This window comes from Watersipora subatra, chromosome 7, assembly GCF_963576615.1.
Source record: "Watersipora subatra chromosome 7, tzWatSuba1.1, whole genome shotgun sequence".
Taxonomy (NCBI): Eukaryota; Metazoa; Bryozoa; class Gymnolaemata; order Cheilostomatida; family Watersiporidae; genus Watersipora; species Watersipora subatra.
The window spans coordinates 45,954,945-45,975,132 of record NC_088714.1 but is presented as its reverse complement, the minus strand read 5'-3'; the positions used below and the strand labels follow the sequence as shown (position 1 = coordinate 45,975,132).

Below are 20,188 nucleotides of genomic sequence, written 5' to 3'. Positions count from 1 at the left end.
GGCCAGCTTGGCTTCTCATCGTCTCGGTCCAGTAAAGATGGCGTGAGTCCTTTACCGCTGGGCCAAGCCATTTTCATATCGGCTGGCCGGTGGCGTGTCTATGCAGCTAGTCTCCAGCTCTGAGTCCTGTCATAGTCATTTCCGTCCATCATACTCTCTCTCCTTTAAAGGCCATAGGGGCTCTAATTAACAGTCTGGAAGAGCAATGAGCTTTGCCCAGAGCAGGCCCTGTAAATGCGTGTTCTGTAGTTGCTGGAGCTTTCACTGCAGGCTCACCTGGTCAGGTTGCTTCAGCTAGGTGTTGGTAATAATATCGGTCATAGCCCTAGCCGACATTCCCGAATCCGAATTAAGGGTCTGCGGGGTACTCGACACTAATAGCGAGCTGGTCATGGTCTCTTGCTTTTAAACGGCTTTTCTCGTCCAAGGCTCTGCCTGCTGTTCTGCTTTCTTTTTCCTTCTCTTTCTCTTTGAAATCTCATGCCTGTCCTTCTTGATTGGCTGTGTCTACTCATCCTTGTAGAATTGGTGGACCGTGGTCAAAGAGGGGGATACATGGCTTCATAGAGAAGACCTTGGGTCAGCCTCGGGCTCTCAGAAACTTCTGCCACCTGTGATGGTTCACGTGGTACACCACATCTCTGCGTCATCCACTCCATGCTTCTTTGGTAGTCCGCCATGATTTTATCACTTTAATTTTGGAAGCACACTGCTACTTGCAGAGACCAAAAAGATAGCGAATAGCTGGAGCATGTAGTATCAGCCCTGCTGGTGGCTGTTCATGTAACCACATCAGTCTATCCAATCCTTTATGACAGCCTTTACGACGGCTCTGGCTTGCAAAATGTATCTGTCCTCATTATTGCTTCTGTGGCTGAAAGGTTACTGACCCTGGTAAGCTGTAGCCATGGCATGTTAGTAGCCGGTGGTCGGTGGTGATTGACTTCTCTAGGACTGGCTTGGTCTCCATGCTGGCTTGGCTGACTCCAACAGGAGCAAATGGGTCAATCTTCTCTACCTCCTCGAGCCAGTCATAGCTCTTATAAATTTTGAATGATACAGACTCATTGGAATTTGCCTGGCTGGTAGCTCCTTTTAGTGACTGCCTCTTGTAGAGCACGATGGCTGCCAGTATGACTCATGCCGAAGCCGAAGTATGAATGATTAAGCATCTTCATTAATGAATCATTAAAGTTACCTTGTTGCTAGGAGTCCATATCACCAGAATAAGAAAACTGTGAAAAGCTGGTTTATGAGTAGTATTGTAAAAATTTTCTGTGCAGGAAGATCGGTAAGTATCTGCAACAAACACTTTACCGCTTCTCTTAAAACCAACCGCTCTGTTGGAGTAGTGCTATTAGTAGTATTTACTGCAAAAGATCTGCCACAAGCCTTTTACTGTTCGACTTTGAACCAACCACTCTGTTGGAGTATAAAGGTAATATGTTTACAAAATAAATATATAAGGTGCAGTCAAGAGTGTGCGCATACAGTCAACTGTATAAAATAAGGCTTTTCCTTGCTCTACTGGATCATCCTTCTTTTTATATACATGTACTAATTATGATCAGGCTAGGCTGGCTCCGCCTCCTCTCTTTGGGGCTGGCTGGGCGTCTTCTGCCGGCCTGGTGGCTGGTCACTCTTTTTGGTGCCAGCTTGGTAGCCAGTTGGTATTTCTCCAACCTTCTAACAGCTAGCCAGTCGTACTCCTGGCTGGCCAGTCGTCCTCCCAGCTGGCTAAGGTAAGTTTGGCTCGAGCTCCGAGCCGTCTTCCTATTAGCCAGCCAGTATCATTGCCAGCTGACTGGCCATATAGCTAGTCTCTGGCTTTGGGTTCTTTCATAGTCAGCTGTGTCCGTCACATATATTTACAGTAAACCTTTAATTATACTTAACTTATGAGTAGTGTTATCCATACGAAGCGTTAGAATGAATTTTGCAAACAAGTTCTTTGTCGTACTGTGGGACTAAATGATGGCTGCTTGATTTTAGAAACTAGGTAACTTTTATGATGAGTTTCACCATTTAAATAAGCAACTACCACTTTCAAGATATTTACCCTGTAAAATCTATAGTTGACAAAGCTGTCTGTTCTTTATCTTTCAAGCATTTTATGAAATTCTGACAGAGTTAAAAATATTTTGATTATCTGCTCTAATAGAGCCTGTGTAAAGGAATTTACCGGCCTTTTACTTTGGCATGATCTAGACTATTGCATAAAGTAGAGAGATTGATTATGGTTTCGTTCACTTTTATTAAGGAAGGAAATTCTACTAGCCGAGGAGCGTACGGCTATTGCTCTGCTCAACTGAGTAAGCGCGCTCCTTTATATACAATAAACTCACCCATTCTGGCTAGCGGAACCGAGTGAGAAAACCGGCTTATTATAGAAACAAGTAGAACCGCTGATTCATTGGCATAGTTACAATACGTTACAACAGTGATACAGCATAAACGAAGGCATAGCGACATAGATGAACAAGTATGACGAACAATGGTATAATAAAAATAACAACACAACATATAAATATAAAAAAATTTTTACAAAAATTAAAAGGTTGTGGCTTGGCGTCTACCACACCTGTAAAGAACTATTACAGAAAAATTGTTGATATTGTTTAACCCACTCTCATGTTGACAATATTGCCACTACTAAGACGACAAGCTCTGAACAATGTCCTTTCTGTTTAGTCACTTACTTGACAGCTCACAGACTTTCAACTTAAAATACTAAACTGAAGGGAACTGCAATAAAGTTCATTTTGTTCAAAATTAGTTCAGAATATATAATACTTCAAATATTGTTGTTTATACATTTAAATATTTGATATATTTGGTTTATTTATATCAAAACCATGTTTGATGCTGTCAAACATTAGGAATTATTCAATCACATAACTTCATTGTCTGTGTTTTGTTCAGGAACGCTACATACTTTCATATTGGTGCTGAATTTGGAAGTGGATCTGGCCAAATATGGTTTGATGATGTTGATTGTGAAGGCTATGAGAAGAACATTCTAGAATGCCCTCGTCTCCCAGGGTTAAATTCTTTCTTCTCTGTGATTATAGTTTATAAAACTTGCTTATGATTTATAAAAATTGTTTATAGCCACCCTAAGGATACGATTATCTTGATAGGCCTATACGATTTTTCACCTCATTATAAGAATCTTTATTCCTATCCTATCAGCTGATTAATCAACTCAAAGGTTATAATTAGTAACAATTCATTTTATTTTCTCGAGCAATTTGAATTTGATCTGTCAGTTTGATAACTTTGTCAAATAACAATAACTTGAACCACAACCATTGTTGATCAGGTGGGGAACAGGCAACTGTAACCATGATGAGGATGCAGGAGTCACATGTTCCCGAGTCATCATGACTGACACACCAAAGGTTGTCAGCACACCAACTCATCTGAACAATGCTGACAATGGTGAGCAACCATTTCTAACTAATACTGCTAATTTCATTGGACGATCAGCGGTTTTTGTGGTCCTATGAGTAAAAATCCTAGTCACAAGTATACAGAATAAGTCAAAAGATATTAAATAATAATATATTAATAAGATATTAATAATTAAATAATTTGAAATTGCAGTAAAGCAGGTTTTAAGCAATTTATTTAATCAATGAATAGTAAAGTCTTATACCAGTTATTTTACGATATATTATATGAATAAAAACTTAACTTATTTTTCTGTCTGCTGTTTTGAGTAATCATTAAACATCATATAAACTTGGCTTTGATATTAAAGTATTTAGTGTGAAAACAAGACAGTCTAGCTTATGGTATTTTAGTGCAAGTTGCTTTGCTACCTCCAGCTGGCGATCCTATACCCAGCTACAGAGGAACAGTAAAAATAAGATATAATAGCACTAGTGAATGGGGCACCATTTGTGATGATCTTTGGGATTTGAAGGATGCTCATGTTATCTGTAGAATGCTGGGATTTAGGTAAGATTTCTACTTGTTTCACTAAAGAGCTTTTAACTATACATAACTCGTTAGTAGTGTTATTAGTAGTATTTTCTGCAAAAGATCCCCCACAAACCTTTTACTGCTTGACATAAAACCAACCGCTCTGTTGGAGTATAAAGGCACATTATATATAAATATTTACAAAATAAATATATAAGATGCAGTCAAGAGTGTGCATATACAATCAACTGCGTAAGATGAGGCTTTTCCTGGCTCCGCTGGATCATCACTTCTTATATACTAGGTAATTATGATCAGGCTAGGCTGGCTCCGCCTCCTCTCTTTGGGGCTGGCTGGCCGTCCTCTGCCGGCCTGGTGGCTGGTCACTCTTTTTGGTGCCAGCTTGGTAGCCAGTTGGTATTTCTCCAACCTTCTAGCAGCAGCCAGTTGTACTCCCATAGAAGAACATACATGTAGAAGAATGCCCTTGTCTCCCTCGTTTGTCACAGATATTTACCATTAAAGTAAACCTTTAATTATACTTAACTTATGAGTAGTGTTATCCGTAGAGAAGGCTAGAATGGAATTTGCAAACAAGTTATTTGTCGTACTGTGGAGCTAAAAGATGACTCCTTGATTTTAGAAGCTAAGTAACTTCTTTGATGAGTTTCGCCACTTGAATAAGCAACTGCCTGCCTTGAACATGTCTACATTACCCTTATGGTAATAATATATAAGATAGGGTAATGTGGACATGTCCACATTAGCCCGTCTTATATATTATTACAAATTTTGATAAACCTCAGTCAAAGTCAAGAGTTGCCTTCTGACAATCAGTAGAGATAACCAGCACAATATGCTTTGTTTGTGTACATATTGCCCCAAAAGTTCCAACAATATTTACGCTACGTAACGCAAGTAGTAAAATTCAATTAAAAACTACAACTTGTATGATAAATATTAAAATGCTTACAGATTGATGTATGATGGATTGAGATTTACAAATAAGCATGTGGTTTCTTCTAACATGAAAAGGAAATGTTTCATATTATGAAACAAGAAGAATTGGTTATAAACTTTAGCTAATAATTTACCTGTCCATATTACCCAGCTGTCCACATTACCCACTTCTCCCCTACTTTATAAACCTTTGACAGAGTCAAAATATTTTGAGTATCTGCTCTAATGAGAGCTGTAAAGAACTCGTAGCTACTCATAAGACTACTGGCTCTAAACACTGTCATTTCTGTTTAGTCAACTATTCACATGATAACTCACAGACGTCGACTAATGTCAACTAAAGGCATTTGCAATAAATGTCATTTGTATAAAATTAGTTCAAACGTATAAAGTATAACGTACTTCAAATATTGTTGTTTAAACTTTTTACTATTTGGTTTATTAATACCAGAACCATGTTTGATGCTGTCAAACAGAAGAAATTAATAACATATAACTTGATTATGTGTTTTGTTTAGGAATGCTACAGACTTTCATGTTGGTGCTGAATTTGGAAGTGGACCTGGCCAAATATGGTTTGATGGTGTTGAATGTGAGGGCTATGAGAAGAACATTCTAGAGTGCCCTCGTCTCCCAGGGTATACTAAACTTCTTTTTCCTAGTTCTTTATAAGTTATAAAACTTCCCATAGACAATTTGTAACCAAATGAGGCTGAGATGTGTGCGTTTTGAAAAATTGCTATTTGAACTGTACAAATCAGATATGAAAACACATAATAGGATCTTCTATATGTAAATGTGCTAAATATCATAGTTTACAAGCTGCTATCAATTTAATACCAATTCTTAATTTAACATTCTAATAACAAACAAATTTTTAAATTGATTAAGTATTAGGCATATTTAATTAAGCAAGTTGGTCCAACAGCAATTAAATCTTGATCGCTAGTAAAAGATATATAAATAAGAGTGCATGTAATATGGAAAATTAAAGCTGAGACCAAAGCAAACTTAGCAGTCACATCAGCGCTCAGAAGAGATCAATTGAAGCTTTGACCCAAAGTGTTGAATTAAGCAACATAAGAGAGATATTCTAGTAATATTTCAGAGATTACTTTTAAATATTGTTATAATACATAAGATTTCCCAAGCTTTATTACCAAGTGACCATCTTAATATGATGAGCTGTTAATCAAGACAATAAAGATAAATTCTCAAAATTTGGACATTTTTATCTCAAGGATCATTCTAGTAACTAATTGATCTCAAAATTTAGTATTTTCCCTGCTTCAACATTAATACTAGATAAGATTTTACACCATGTAATAATACTCTACTTTTCTTTCTATTTAGCAAAACATCTTTTTGAATACATGCAAACTCTTGGTCTAAACTATATAATTAGCAAGATTCCATTTTATTTGCTACAATAAATTGACTTTTCTTCTATCAGTTTGATAACTTTGTCATATAAAAATAACATAAATCACCTATCAGTTGATTAATCAACTCAAAAGTTAGAATTAGTAACATTTCATTTGATTTGCTAGAGTAATTTGACTTTAATCTGTCAGTTTGATAACTTTGTCATATAAAAATAACTTGAACCATAACCGACGTTGATCAGGTGGGGAACAGGCAACTGTAACCATGATGAGGATGTAGGAGTCACATGTTCTCAAGTCATCATGACTAGTACGCCAAAGATTTTCAGCACACCAAATCATCTGGATATTACTGAAAAGTGTGAGTGACCATTTCTCACTATTACTCCGCTTGTTTCATTGTACGATCAGCAGTACATTCTGATGTCATGCAAATAAATCCTATTCATAAGTGTCACGAACTGTTAACAAGCTATAAAATATTTACATATAATATAAATAGTATAAAATGCAGTAAATATCTAAAAGTATTATGAGTCCTGTGCATGTCTGTGGGCATCAGTTATATTTTAGTAGTTACTTCTTAGACAGGAAGTTGTAATAACTAATCCAACTTTAGATAGTTTGTATCTATGGCTGTCTGCATTGTATGGGTACCATCTTAGTTGAAATTGGATTTCACAAGCTGAAACAACTTGAGAGAAGCTATCTTCTCAATTGTTGCCGTTATACCTACTATACTTGATATGCCTGGTAACCAGAGAAATGAAATAAAGTATGACTTCTCCATAAATAGGTCAGCTGTCGAGCTGACGAAATAAGTGAAACAAATGGTTTAGTTACCTTATTGCCAAATGTAAAGACACTGAGGTTTTGTATGAGAAATCTATGTATAACTCTATGTATAAATCTATGTATAGATATATGAATAAATATATGTATAAATCAATGAATTGAAGCTAGTCGAGTAGCTATTCAGACTAGCCTTTATGAGCCTTTTGTGTGTTTGAGTTTATACTACTTTTCATACAAAATGGCAGAAGTTTTTTCATATTGGATCATATTGGATTTAGAATAAAGTAACTCACTTTTGTATCTGCCGTTTTGAGTAAGCAGTATAAATCATACAAACACGACCAGAATAAAACAATTTATTAGAAAAGAGAAATGAAGTACTCTTAGTTTAGTTGCTGTTTTCTAGTACAAGCTGCCTTGATGCCACCTGATGGTGATCCTACACCCAGCTACAGAGGAACAGTAAAAATAAGATACAATAGCACTAGTGAATGGGGTACCATTTGTGGAGAGGGCTGGGATTTGAAGGATGCTAATGTTATCTGTAGGATGCTGGGATTCAGGTAAGACAATTATGTTTTACCAGATGGTCTTTAGTTTTATACACTTTGTGTTCAGAAGCTTTTTGTAGTTTGCTGATTATTGCTTTCTATCTGATGTTTTAATCTCGGCTGAAAGTATAAAATACTGACTTATTTAAACAATCATATTTAATTTACAGTTTTAGTTGATATTTTTATTATATTGATCAACATTATAAAATAATAAAGCAAAATTATATTGGAATATCATCCATTTCTTTGAAAAAGTTATCCTTTGGTTTAGTAGTTCTAAGATGACGCCTTACATATGCTGTCAAGCATTGCAAATTCTCTGATCACATATAACTTCATGTGTCACATGTGACTTCTGTGTCTTATTCAGGTATGCCATCAGAATTCATCTTGGTTCTGAGTTTGGAAGAGGACCTGGCAAGGTCTGGCTTGAAGATGTTGAATGTGATGGCTATGAAAAAAACATACTAGACTGTCCTCATTTCCCAGGGTATGCGGAATGTTCTCTTTTCTAGTTTATCAAACATGCTACTTGGTAAATTAATGGTTTGCTCAATGATCTGCTTAAATCTTAAAAATTTGTCTTTTGAATTGCACCAATCAAATATGAAAAGGTCACTCTGGAAATTCTTTTCCTGATCATACTAAAGCTTCTATTTCTTAAGCTAGTAATTTATAGAGTGTTTGAAGGTATGTTGGTAAAAATATACAATTAAAAATGAGTGGAATGTTAAAGAAAACCAATTCTTGAGCATATTTAAACCAGAAAAATTGCAAAAAAATGTCTCTTTTTTTGTGTAATATATTTAGAAAACAGTATATTCAGTATAAACATTTGTAACGGTAACTTAAAAATTCACTTACAAAACTTTAGTAAAGTCTATCAGAAAGTATTGGCATTTTTATACCATTTGCAATTTTTTAATGCTTGAGTTGATCCAATTGCCAAGATGTTTCAAGATTAAAACTGGTTAAAGCGGTCAAAGAAAACAAAAATGATGAAAGGTCATTTATAAGTTATTTTAGTAATCAGTAGAGCTCTCAGGTAAAATTTGGTGAATGGTTTGATGTGAACTATTTAACTAGATTAGAATGAGAAAAACCTTTCTTTAATTTCTTGAGATTACCCATAGATATAGTAAACCCTAGGTTGGCAAATAGCTATCATTACAATGGAGCAAAAGTGAGGCCTATATTTGGCTGTTGTTGTCACGACGTTACGTCGCAGGGATGTGCATCATTGCAACAGAGCCTTCAGCTGAGCAATGAGTTTAGTAGTGAAAGCTGCTCGTCCAACTAGTTTTTAAGTCATAAACGTTACAATAAGACCAAATTTTTGGTGAAATGTCATCAGAGGAGACTACAACACCTCAGGTATGTGAATCTACAATAAAAATTTTAAATACTTGGTAAACTTAACTTGTGCACATGTACTATATCGTTTGTTCACGTTGTAAGTTGCTACTGGAAACAAACTAACTATCAACTCAACTGAACTTACTTGTCTTATCATGGTCTCATAACAACGAACATACCTTTCTATGATTATTCTGAATTAGAAGTGAAGTGAATGAATGCTAGGGACTATCAAAAGAAAGAGTGTCTAGATTGATTACAACAACATATATTACATACTTGTCGCTCAGCTGATAGGGTTGTAATCTAGCTTGGCATGATTGATCAAATGCCTTTTTTTGTCTCATTCCAAGTAATATAATGATCTTCATTCTACTACACGTATGTATTGTTAATGTTTAGGCTAAGAAAAAGTCAAGCCGCAGCTGGCGCTGTACCTATGGATGTTCAAGCAATCTTGAGAAATGCCCAAATCTGGCGTTTCACCGCTTTCCAAACAAAAAATGAGCTGAAACCCGTAATGTTTGCCTAAGGCAGTGCGAAGACAGGATTGGACTCCAACATCAAGCTCTGTATTATGCAGTGGATATTTTCAGAAAGACTGCTACAAGGATCCACCAGGTATTGGAAGAAAACCAATGCTAAAATCTGATGCAATACTTACAATATTTACAGCTTATCTAACCTGCCTTCAGCCAAAAGCTGTGAAAAGACGGACACCAACCATAAGAACAGAAAGCCTGCCGAAATGTGGAAGAACATCTCAGACAGCAGCCAGCACCAACATATCTGACCTTGAAAATACTACACCTGGTGATACTACTATTCATGAGGATGAGCAACCTGCAACTTCTGACAATCAGGACACACCTACAGCCTCGACAACGAGCCGCTGACGTGGTGGTAGACCTAAACAGCCTGCTGTCACACGTATCTCAATATTAAAAAGAAGAGTCGATTAGAGCAGAGGAATAGGATTCAAAATAATTTGATCACAATACTGAAAAAGGACAATAAACTTAACAGTATAGAGGTTACATCGATGGATGGATGTCTAGAAGAATTATTGTCAAAGGAAACCACAAATAAAGCTAGAAAGACTAAAAGGACTTACAGCAAAAAGGTAAAAGAGTTTGCCATAGCATTGTTCTATTATTCGCCCAAGACTTATGAATACCTGCGGACACAACTTACATTGCCAAATTCACGCACTATCCGATCATGGTTTTGGTCATGACAAATGTCATCAAGAATTTGAAGAATGCCATCCGCAGATAACTGCTTCTAAATCTCATTTGATTCATTAGTTTGTTATTAGTATAATTTCTACATGTATTTGGTCACTTTTTGTATTATCAATGATATGGAAGCTTCTAAATCATTGGTATTATCCATAACCATGTGACTAAGATTCTTGCCCTTCTCATCCAAAGTCAGTTTTATATATTATCAATAAAATATGCATTCTCACACGCACAAACTATGGAAAATTGAGCAGTTTTTAGTGCTAAGTCAATATGAGTTCATAGATCAGCTGATCACTTTACACATCACCATGACGTTGCGTCATGCTGTTTATAGGCCTCATTTGTTTTGATTATTCGCATATCTCGAGTTTATTATATCTATGAGATTACCGCTCATCTTCTTGCCAAAAGATATTATTGATATGCATCAAGTTTTCAATAATTCATTGCTAAGCAAACAGTTTAAAAATGCAAACTCTTTGTCAGAAGCATCAAGGAAATTCCATAAAATTAAAATTCTGAAATATTTTTAATTGCTAGTTGAACTCAACTCTGTGCTGTTAGTGCATTTACTCTCTGCTGTCTAGCATAAATTGTTAAACTGAGCAATATTTTGTTGTTTTTGTTTTTTTTAGATAGCAAAAACCTGTTTAGCTCAACGCAAGTTGAAGTGATTTTCAAAATAAAAAAGAATAAACGTGTACAATTGGTATCGTTTTTTGTTGTCTACACTGTTTTTATTAATTTTCCAGTTCAAAAACATTCCTATTTATAAATAGCCTTGTTATTCCTACTTATAAATAGCCTCAACTGTAAATGGCAAGTATTGGAAAATTGGTTAAAATTATCAAACTTATCGTTAAATAATTTTGTAAATTATGTCATAGTATTTTACTTTTCTCTCTATTTGGAAAATAGAAAGGAAAGTATTTTTTTTAAATACATTTTTCAACACACTAAAATTGATGGGTCAAACTACATGCTTAACACGATTTTTTCATTTTATTTGACGCAATGATTAGGTTTGGATCTATCAGTCAGATAACTTTGCTATATAAGAATAAATTAAATTGCAACCGTGTTTGATTAGGTGGGGAGCAGGTAACTGTAGCCATAAGCAAGACGCAGGAGTCACCTGTTTCCACGACATCGTTATTACAGCCTCCTCAAGTCATCCTAATCCCACTGAAAAAAGTGAGCAGTTAGATTTAATTCTTGTGTCAACTTATTTTTGTAATCCTATCGGCTTGTTTCAGTGTTACATAAGTGTATCGCCAATACTTGACTTTGGAAGTTTTATATTAAACATGTATTTGATAGTTGATTTATGTGTGGATTGAAAAGGCAATTATTGGTACTCTGCGCACACTCGTCGCAAATCATATTTGCAATGCTACTAATCCAGCTCGTAAGCTTTATCATGAACTAATCATGAGCTTTATGCTCAACTAAATAAATAATAAATTTCAGCCAAGTCATCAGCATTTCATTAGCTGAATAAAAATGAAAGGATATTCAAGCAAATCGTTACATGATGACATTGAAAGTCTATGTTTGTCATTCCGTTGCTGTCACTTACCAATGACAGAACAACTTCTGTTTTAGTTTAGGCACTTGTGAGCCTGGTTACGGTAAAATTGCAAGATTTTAAAAACCATTAAAATTGTTACTGCTCAGTAACAGTAAGTTACTGTAAAATATGGTAAAAAGGTTACAATAAAATTGTTGCTGGTCAATCTTTGATTATTCTTTTTGTTGCTAAATCGTATGTGAAAGGACCACATCAGTTGTGTTTTATTTTATGTCTAAAATGACGAGAGATAAAGTTTGAGCCATGATATGGATAGTTTACTGAGGAAGTGAATAAACATTAAACAAAATGGTATTTTATCATACAGCCATTTATTTTTCAACTAGAAATAAAAAGAAGAGAACAGGAAAAAGATCTCACACCATAATTTGGTTTGCGGGTTAAGCAAATAGTTTTGATTTACATCGGTAATACATTTTATTAACAATAAATTAAGCCTATGGCAGAGTTTAAGAGCATTTAGTTTTATGTAAACAACAGCAGAACAAACCATGTCCATTGCAGGTGAAACCATTTTAGCAGCTGTCAAGCGCCTAACAATTTTGAGAACACGACTTTAAAATATGTACAAATGTAGTTTACTGATCATCAGTCTAAAAGTAGCTGAGCTATTTAGCTTTTTACAGCTTGCATAGCGAGTCATATTACTTCATTTATAGTTGCGACAAGATCAGCTGATACTAGCAAATCTTAAGCATCTATTTTGAGCTTGTTGTTGGTGCTTTCTCAAAAACAAGAAAATCTAACATTCATATTAGTTAACGCTTTCACTGTCATACGTGACTTTATGTGAGTTCTTTGTTTAACTGCCGTAGACACATTTTTCGAAATTCACTGTAGCTGCGTAGTAACTGAATATTAATGATTCGTGACATCATAACCAACGAGCGTTAGTATTTCTAAGGCATTAGAAGTGTTGCCCGGGTTATTCTGTAAAAATTTAGCTTGTATTCTCAAAGCAAATTATAATCTTTAGTCAGGAATTTCCAAGTCAAAAACAAACATTTTTTTCTGACAATCAAACTTTTAGTTGTAATATGGCTTCTACAAGTTCCTCCAGTGTTAGAAACAGAATAGCTTTTTTTAATGACGTTATGGCTGATTTAGATTCAGAATCAGGTACATACTCAGACAATGAAAGTGAAAGCACTGACTTTTATGGTTGTGAAAATAATAGTTTTATAAGAGTATGGAATATTGTCAAGGATCGTTATAACTTATTAGCTTTGTAGCGATCCTAGCTTCACTTAGCTTTAGCAATACACAAAGCATAAATACATTGGACTTTTTTGTATTGCTCAGTTTGTTAACATGTTGGCAGCATAAAATATATTACAAAAGGTGTCCTAGATAGGGTTTGAAATTGAAAAAAATTGTATACATATTATGCAGCCAAAATGGCAATGTTCAGTAAAATGGCTAGCAGTAGGCCAGAAGCTAAATTTGTACATGGATGGCAGTGAAGAGGTTAATAATAGCCTGAATTTTGGGTGGGCTACAGTACGCTACTACCATCTGAGTTGCCATAGCTTTTTACCCTAAAAATTTGAGTTTACATGAAATATCGAGAAGAGCTTATGCTTTCTCATTGGTAAACCTTGCGGCAGCATAAGCTATTAAGGTTGTGCAACCTTAATGGCTACATACACTTAGCATGTCTGCTTTCCATAACTGAAAGCCTCAAGTGCTGATCGACCGACTAATTGACTATATTGGGGGTCCTCCCATGTTTTGTGACGATTCTGACGACTCGACGACAGGGATATTTAAAAAGTGACAGACGAGACGACCATTTATCAATGTAGGTGACGAGGTGACGATGATTGTGTAAGTAGGATTACTAAAGGTACGGCTACACGTAACGAATTTTCGTTGGTTCTGAGTTCTGGCCGAAATCACGAAAAACACAGAATTAATCGGTCGAAATTCACAGAATTATTTGAGCTGTGCATGCCCATCGAGTTCGTCGACGAGACGCTTTTAACAGATTAAACAAATTATTAGCGAGCGCGATTCTAGCAGCTTTAGCAATTAGTATAGTCCAAGACATGTATCGCGACACACAATAAAATACGAAAGCAATTAAAAATAGAACACACGATGTAACTGTTTAAGTTACGCTATTGTTGATGAGCGAGCACGAGTCTAGCGAATTTTAAAATTTATGTAATCCGAAAACATAATGCGACACGCAAAAAAAATATTACGGAAATTCACCATAGTAAATACGATGCCACTGACTTGATTGCGCTAAAGATAGCAACATTTTCTACCACAAAACTTTTGCTGCTAAAAAGGAAATATAATTAAAAAATAAACAATTTGTAGCTATAGCGTCCAAACAATAAATACATACAATAACGCAATCTAAGCAGTTGCATCGTTTGTACTATGTTGAATTGCACTTATACTTTTATTGTGTGTCATTATACGTCTCTTGGACTATACTAATTGCAAAAGCTGCTGGAATCGTGCTTGCTAGCACGATTCTAGCGGCGCAGAAAAATTCTGTGTGTTTCAATCATTTCGTGATTTCGGTTAGAACCAACAAAAAATTTGTTACGTGTAGCTGTACCTTTACTAACTTATTATTTGTCCATAAATCAACGCGTTCAACCGAAACTTCACTAGTTTTGGTTTGAAGCATTTGGTCCGGCATTTATAGACTGCCAAATAATTAAAGTAAACAGCAATAAAATGCCACGACATTAACAGCAAATCTGTTTCTAAGTCTGTGACTGACAGTGATTATTAAGGACAATATCGGTCTATTTTCAGTACAAGAAATGTAGCCCTAAAAGCCTGAGACGGCTGTCACTCTTCGCGGAGTAATCAGCAACGCTCCCAAACATTACTAATAAGTTTAGGAAGGTCGCTGGTTGAGCCATGCTTTTGGTTAGCAGAAGTTCAAACTGAGCAAGTTTCAGGTTTTTAACGCAACTCAGTGCCACCAGAATGGATATTTGTATTAAAATAACGAATTTGAAGAAAGAGGTTGTTTTGGTTACCAACTTGAAAAAGGTGACAGTGATTTTAAAAGTGACGACAGTGATTTTACAAGTGACGACTGTGATTTTAAAAGTGACTATTCTGACGACAACTTTGTGTGGTAGGACCCTCTATATTGAACAAAATGTATAACTTTAGGAATAAGAAACTACACAATAATCCCTGTTCATCAACAGTGACTTAATCCATCTAACAAGCAAGTAATAAACCCCCACACACACTACTTAAATTAAAACATTTCAATGATTATCTGATGGAACAATTTTATGTTTTAGAAATTCATGATATGTTTATGGTTTTGTATTTTGTGTGTCAACCGTAACTATTGAATTTGGTTACCAAAGCAAGCAGGGTACTCTGACTGTAGTATTATGGAAGGTCCAGCTAGATTCATCCTCATGAATGTTTCAGCCTGCCAAAACCTTGTTTTCTTAGTAATTCATAAATCAAATAACTTATTTTTTAATCAAAAGAAGAGGTTAGTTTTTGAAATACAAAAACCAGCAAATGCACTTTGCTTGCACACAGCTTTTTGGAGAAAGCTCCAAAAATTCTTACAGTAGTACTTTTAGTGGATGATTTGCATAGTTGGTAGTTTATATTTCACTATATTTCAACTAAATATTTTAAGGTATCATGTAGAATAGTGCATAATGAATTTTGTAATAAGCTGTAGAGCTTAAGTTTTTAGAACACCGAAATTGAAAGTTTAACTTCTATGGAACAATTGGTGTTTGATGAAACGCATTGTGTTTTTTTTACAAAAACAGAAGTTTCAGCAAAATTGGGCTTGAAAGATAAAAGAACCTCTCATTTGCAGCCTTGACTTCACTTGACTGTAATTAATAGCTATGTTCATAATATGCCAGTCATTTCGGAAAAAAATTCACATGGCACATGGCTGCTCTACTGCATTCAAGTCATTCAAAAAATAGCCCCTAGAATATGGCATTGCTTAAGTCTCCATCAGGCAGACTTTTGTTACAGCGCTGTCAAGCTTTTATTTAAATTCGAGATAAATGTTACAAAATAGTTGAAATGAATTTTTTTTAAAACCTAAAGTAGCTACTGAGGCAGTCAACCCACATTGCTGCTAAATTACAACACAATATTTTTTAATTGACTAATCTGTTCTATTCAACTGAACTGCAATATTTCTTAAGTTGTTTATAGTGCAATATGCCTAACTTCATTGATAGCTCATCCGATGCAACATTGCAATATAATGAAGTAACTCATGTCAGTTCAACTCATTTGACTGTAATTTTACTGTGGATTTTCTAGAGTGGGTAAGCAACTCAAAATATTTTTTTAGTTGACCAAATTCTATTGAGTTTTGGTCAACTCCATAGAATTTTGGTCAAAATTCTATTGAATATCAATCAATATTATTTGAGTAGAGCAAAATTCTATTGGTGAGCAAAATTCTATTCTAAGTGCACTTCCTTTCAGATTGCGGACATCTTAATGTCAAAATCAGTCAGCTAAATTATTTTTTGCCAACTCTACTGTCACAAAGGCTAAACTTTCTGATACAGAAAGCATGTCATGCTTGACCGTACAAGGTTCTTATGAAGAGCTCTGCCATAATCTAACAATCACACCATGACTGAGTCTTTATATTTTTTATGATACTAAATATGCGCATACATATTTTGATGACGAGCAACTTTGACTGGCAAACAAAAATCCTATGTCAAAAGTAGAATGAAGGTTGTGTTAGCCTTTTGGACTTGAAAAAGCTATATCCAATGGCTTTCAAATGTGCAACCTATAAGCAGAGAATACAATTGAAAACCGACAAAGCAAAGGTACATGCATATTCATAGGAGTGCAGCAAGTAGCACCGCAAAACATAGAAAAATATTCTCAAGCAAGAGGATAGAAAAAGAGACCACAACTCCACCAAGGCTCACAACAATCCAGCATCTGCTTACAAAAAGACGGGGCGTCTAGCATAATGAAGCTTGAAGTGTGAGATAAGCAAGAGGATAGAAAAAGAGACCATAATGAAATGTACGTATTGACCTCTTACAGGCAGTTTATTAGACAAAGGAAAAAACATGACTTATCTCCACTAAGGCTCACAACAAACTTGGCAACAATCCAGCACCTGCTTACAAAAAGAAGTCGTCTGTCCAGCACAATGAAGAGTGAAGTGTGTGCAAGCTACAGCTGCAGTTTAGCCAACAGGTCCAGTGCACTATAATAAGACCACTTGTTTGTAAATTCACTATACCTACAAACATTTTGCATTATGTACTGGTAATGTGTAATTAAACTGTGTAATGATGACAGAAGTTCATATTGTCTAGTCAGAACACTGGTTAGCGACTATGTCATACCATGTTAACAAGCATTGGAATGTCAATAACTGACCTGTGAAAAATGATGAAGCAGTAAGAATCATACCCAACTGATTTTAAAAGCCCAGATTGGCAGCCTTCATAGAAGTACTAGCTGTGCTACTCGGCATTGTCCGGGTAATAAAAAGGTCTTTGGTCAGAAAGCTGATTTGGATTTAACATACATTATAACAACATTTGCCATTCCAACTTTCAAACTACATTGCATATCATGAGAAAAGCGTTTTGTGTAATTGAAATAAATTAAGAGAGAAAATAAAACCAACTGTAAAGGTTTTCAAACAACTTTTAAACGTTATATCATGAGAAAAATGCTTCATGCAGGTCAAATAAATTGAAAAAATAAAGCGATTTTAAACAAGGTTTAGATGTAAAAGTGAAATAGTTAGCAAGTGATAGCTAAATTAAATCGGTTTTGCTACGATTACTATAGAAGATGATTTGGTAATGATACAATTAATATGAACTGAGAAAACAAAATAAAAATCCTGAATATGTAGAATTAATAATAACAATTCTTGCATAGAAGTGTGTATGTGTACAAAAAAGGTTACTGCTCCGCCAGAAGCTATTTATCAGAACTTTGAACATAATGATACAGAGACAATATAATTTTTTGCATGAGAAGAATTTGCCTTGACCCCAGGTATAGTACTTGAACCTTACAAAAATGTTTCTTAACAGGGACATCATAATGCGTGGTCGCATCAGAAAATAATCAGTGTGCGATATAGCTGTAGCTATAGCTGGAATGACAGATCCACATACACACATACATGTATTTGAGAAATATACATAAATAATAAATTTTTAGACATATACCTATGATACCAAATTGAGCCTACCACTGAAATTACCAGCTCTTATATCCCTGAAGTCAATTGAATAAGAATGTGGCCTAAGATAACAAATGGTATACAAAAACTTTATGGCTTGTCACAGACTAAGGTGGTCCTGTATTTTTTCTTGGCATTACAAAAATCAGTTAACAGACTGTGACGCAAACATTCTGTGCCATTAAGTTATGTTGACTATATAAACAGAATGTATTAGGAACCGCCCATCTTTTGGTTGGAGCAGAAATTTAATCTGATTGTGCCATACTGCACATTGCTGTTCAAAAAATCTACAGCCTCACAACAAAGCTAATTTCAATCAACTAAGACACATAATTTATCTCTTGGCAACTGAAAGCGTACTACAAACGTAAAAATTGCAAAAAAATTGATGCTTTTAGAACAGTATTAGGTATTTTGCAATGCAGTTCTGAACAAGCTGATTTGGACATCAGCCCAGCAGAACCGAATCTGCTACATATATCACTATGAGCTAAAGATAAAACCCACATCAACTTAATGAAATATAATCAAGTTTGACTAATAAAACAAAATGAGGTCCTGCTACAAGAGACATAAAACCTCTAACTTACAAGATTTTGATACCCACTGCATCTAATAAAACTTTTTACACGAACAAATCTGGCTATTGGTTCTCAGTGGTAAGAGAACATCTACATGTAATTGAAGGAATAAAGAATAAAGACATAAAGAATAATAGAAATACTTAAACCATTAATATGCCAATGCCACATAAATACAACCAAGTGCACCAGCAAATGAATTTTGACCTTTACACCGATTTTACATAAGTGCAAGTGCAAAATGGCTAGCATGATTAGATGGTCATATATTACATAGATCAACAGAAAAAGGTCTAAAATCGCTTTTACTAAATACGACTTATCAAACAAGCCCACTACAAGCGATGAGAAAATAAGATGCAGCATTCACTCTGCCAACTATCTAAATGCAGCTAATTTTAGATAGATAATTGTAATACTCATGCGCAAACCAAATCTAGACCAAAAAGTGACTTATATACAAAACATTTAGTTTATGAAAAAGTCGCTGACACAAAGTTGTCAACCAACACTGTGTATGTTTTTTGGAAAATGCTGACAAAGAACCACAAATTATTGTCCGTGTGCCGAGGCTAGGTTATTTACTGTGTGTACCCCAAGAGGGTAAACTTGACAAGACATCAAAATTATTCATTGTAGAATGCTGTACAAAGAAAGCATTAGTTTCCATATCATAAAAGTATCCATAAGCTTTAAGCTATCTTTTGCTTACATCCTTCAACAGGAAGTAACTGACACAGTATGTGCACTATAAATGAATCTACTAATACATTTTCAGCATACACCAAGACGACCATCTAATCTCATTAAACCAAACCTATATTTGACCCAAGTCAGCCATGCCTATGTTTTGGCATATCAAATGGACCTACAATGATTGCAAAATATCTATTGCCTTTTCAAATAAATTCGTATGCAACAGTGGAAGGTTATTTAAGCTAAACAGTTTAAACAGCAATCTGTTCAACTTACATTCTACAATTAGCATTACATTTAATATAAACCGGTCTTTCTATGTTAGGTTTGCTTCCTTAATTGAACTAAACTCAGTATTTAAAGATTTTTTAATATTTATTGCAGGTGAAATTACTACAGAGAGCTCAAGAATACCTAGACTGAGAAGCCAGAAAGCTCCTGCTCGTGGTAAAGTCTACATCAATTAAGTAGTTTACCTTCAGGCTATGTTTGCTTCAAGCGTGTTGACCTAGAGATGATGGTAATGTTGGATTTTTGAAGCTCACAGAAAAGTGTATTTCATACACTTTTCTGTATCGAGAGAGACATGACATGTAATTGCCGGTGTAATAGTTAATTGACAAAGAAGGATGCTTTTATCTTTCGATTGCAGACATACCCCGACTTTCGGTAAAATCAACGTAAAGTCATGTGAATATATGATGTAGTACTTAAGCAATTACTGTACATATTTGTTTTGGTATACACAATAGTTTCTAACATACAACATCTTAAGTTTATTATAAGCCTTGAATTGTTTCAAATCAGTACATGGTATGTATACAGGTCTATTTTACTTAGCTATTTTGGTTTTATATTCAAAGACCCTAAGAAAGCTTGTGC

General features: G+C 35.0%; 1 protein-coding gene across 1 annotated transcript; it reads left to right on the top strand.

Moving 5' to 3' along the window:
• The first annotated feature begins 6,547 nt into the window (after positions 1–6,547).
• Positions 6,548–9,509, top strand: LOC137400812 (scavenger receptor class A member 5-like). The gene is made up of 4 exons (XM_068087151.1): positions 6,548–6,633; positions 7,474–7,630; positions 7,992–8,111; positions 9,380–9,509. Exons 1-4 carry the CDS (start codon positions 6,576–6,578, stop codon positions 9,507–9,509), a joined length of 465 nt encoding a protein of 154 aa, XP_067943252.1. The 5' UTR covers positions 6,548–6,575.
• The last annotated feature ends 10,679 nt before the right edge of the window (positions 9,510–20,188 follow it).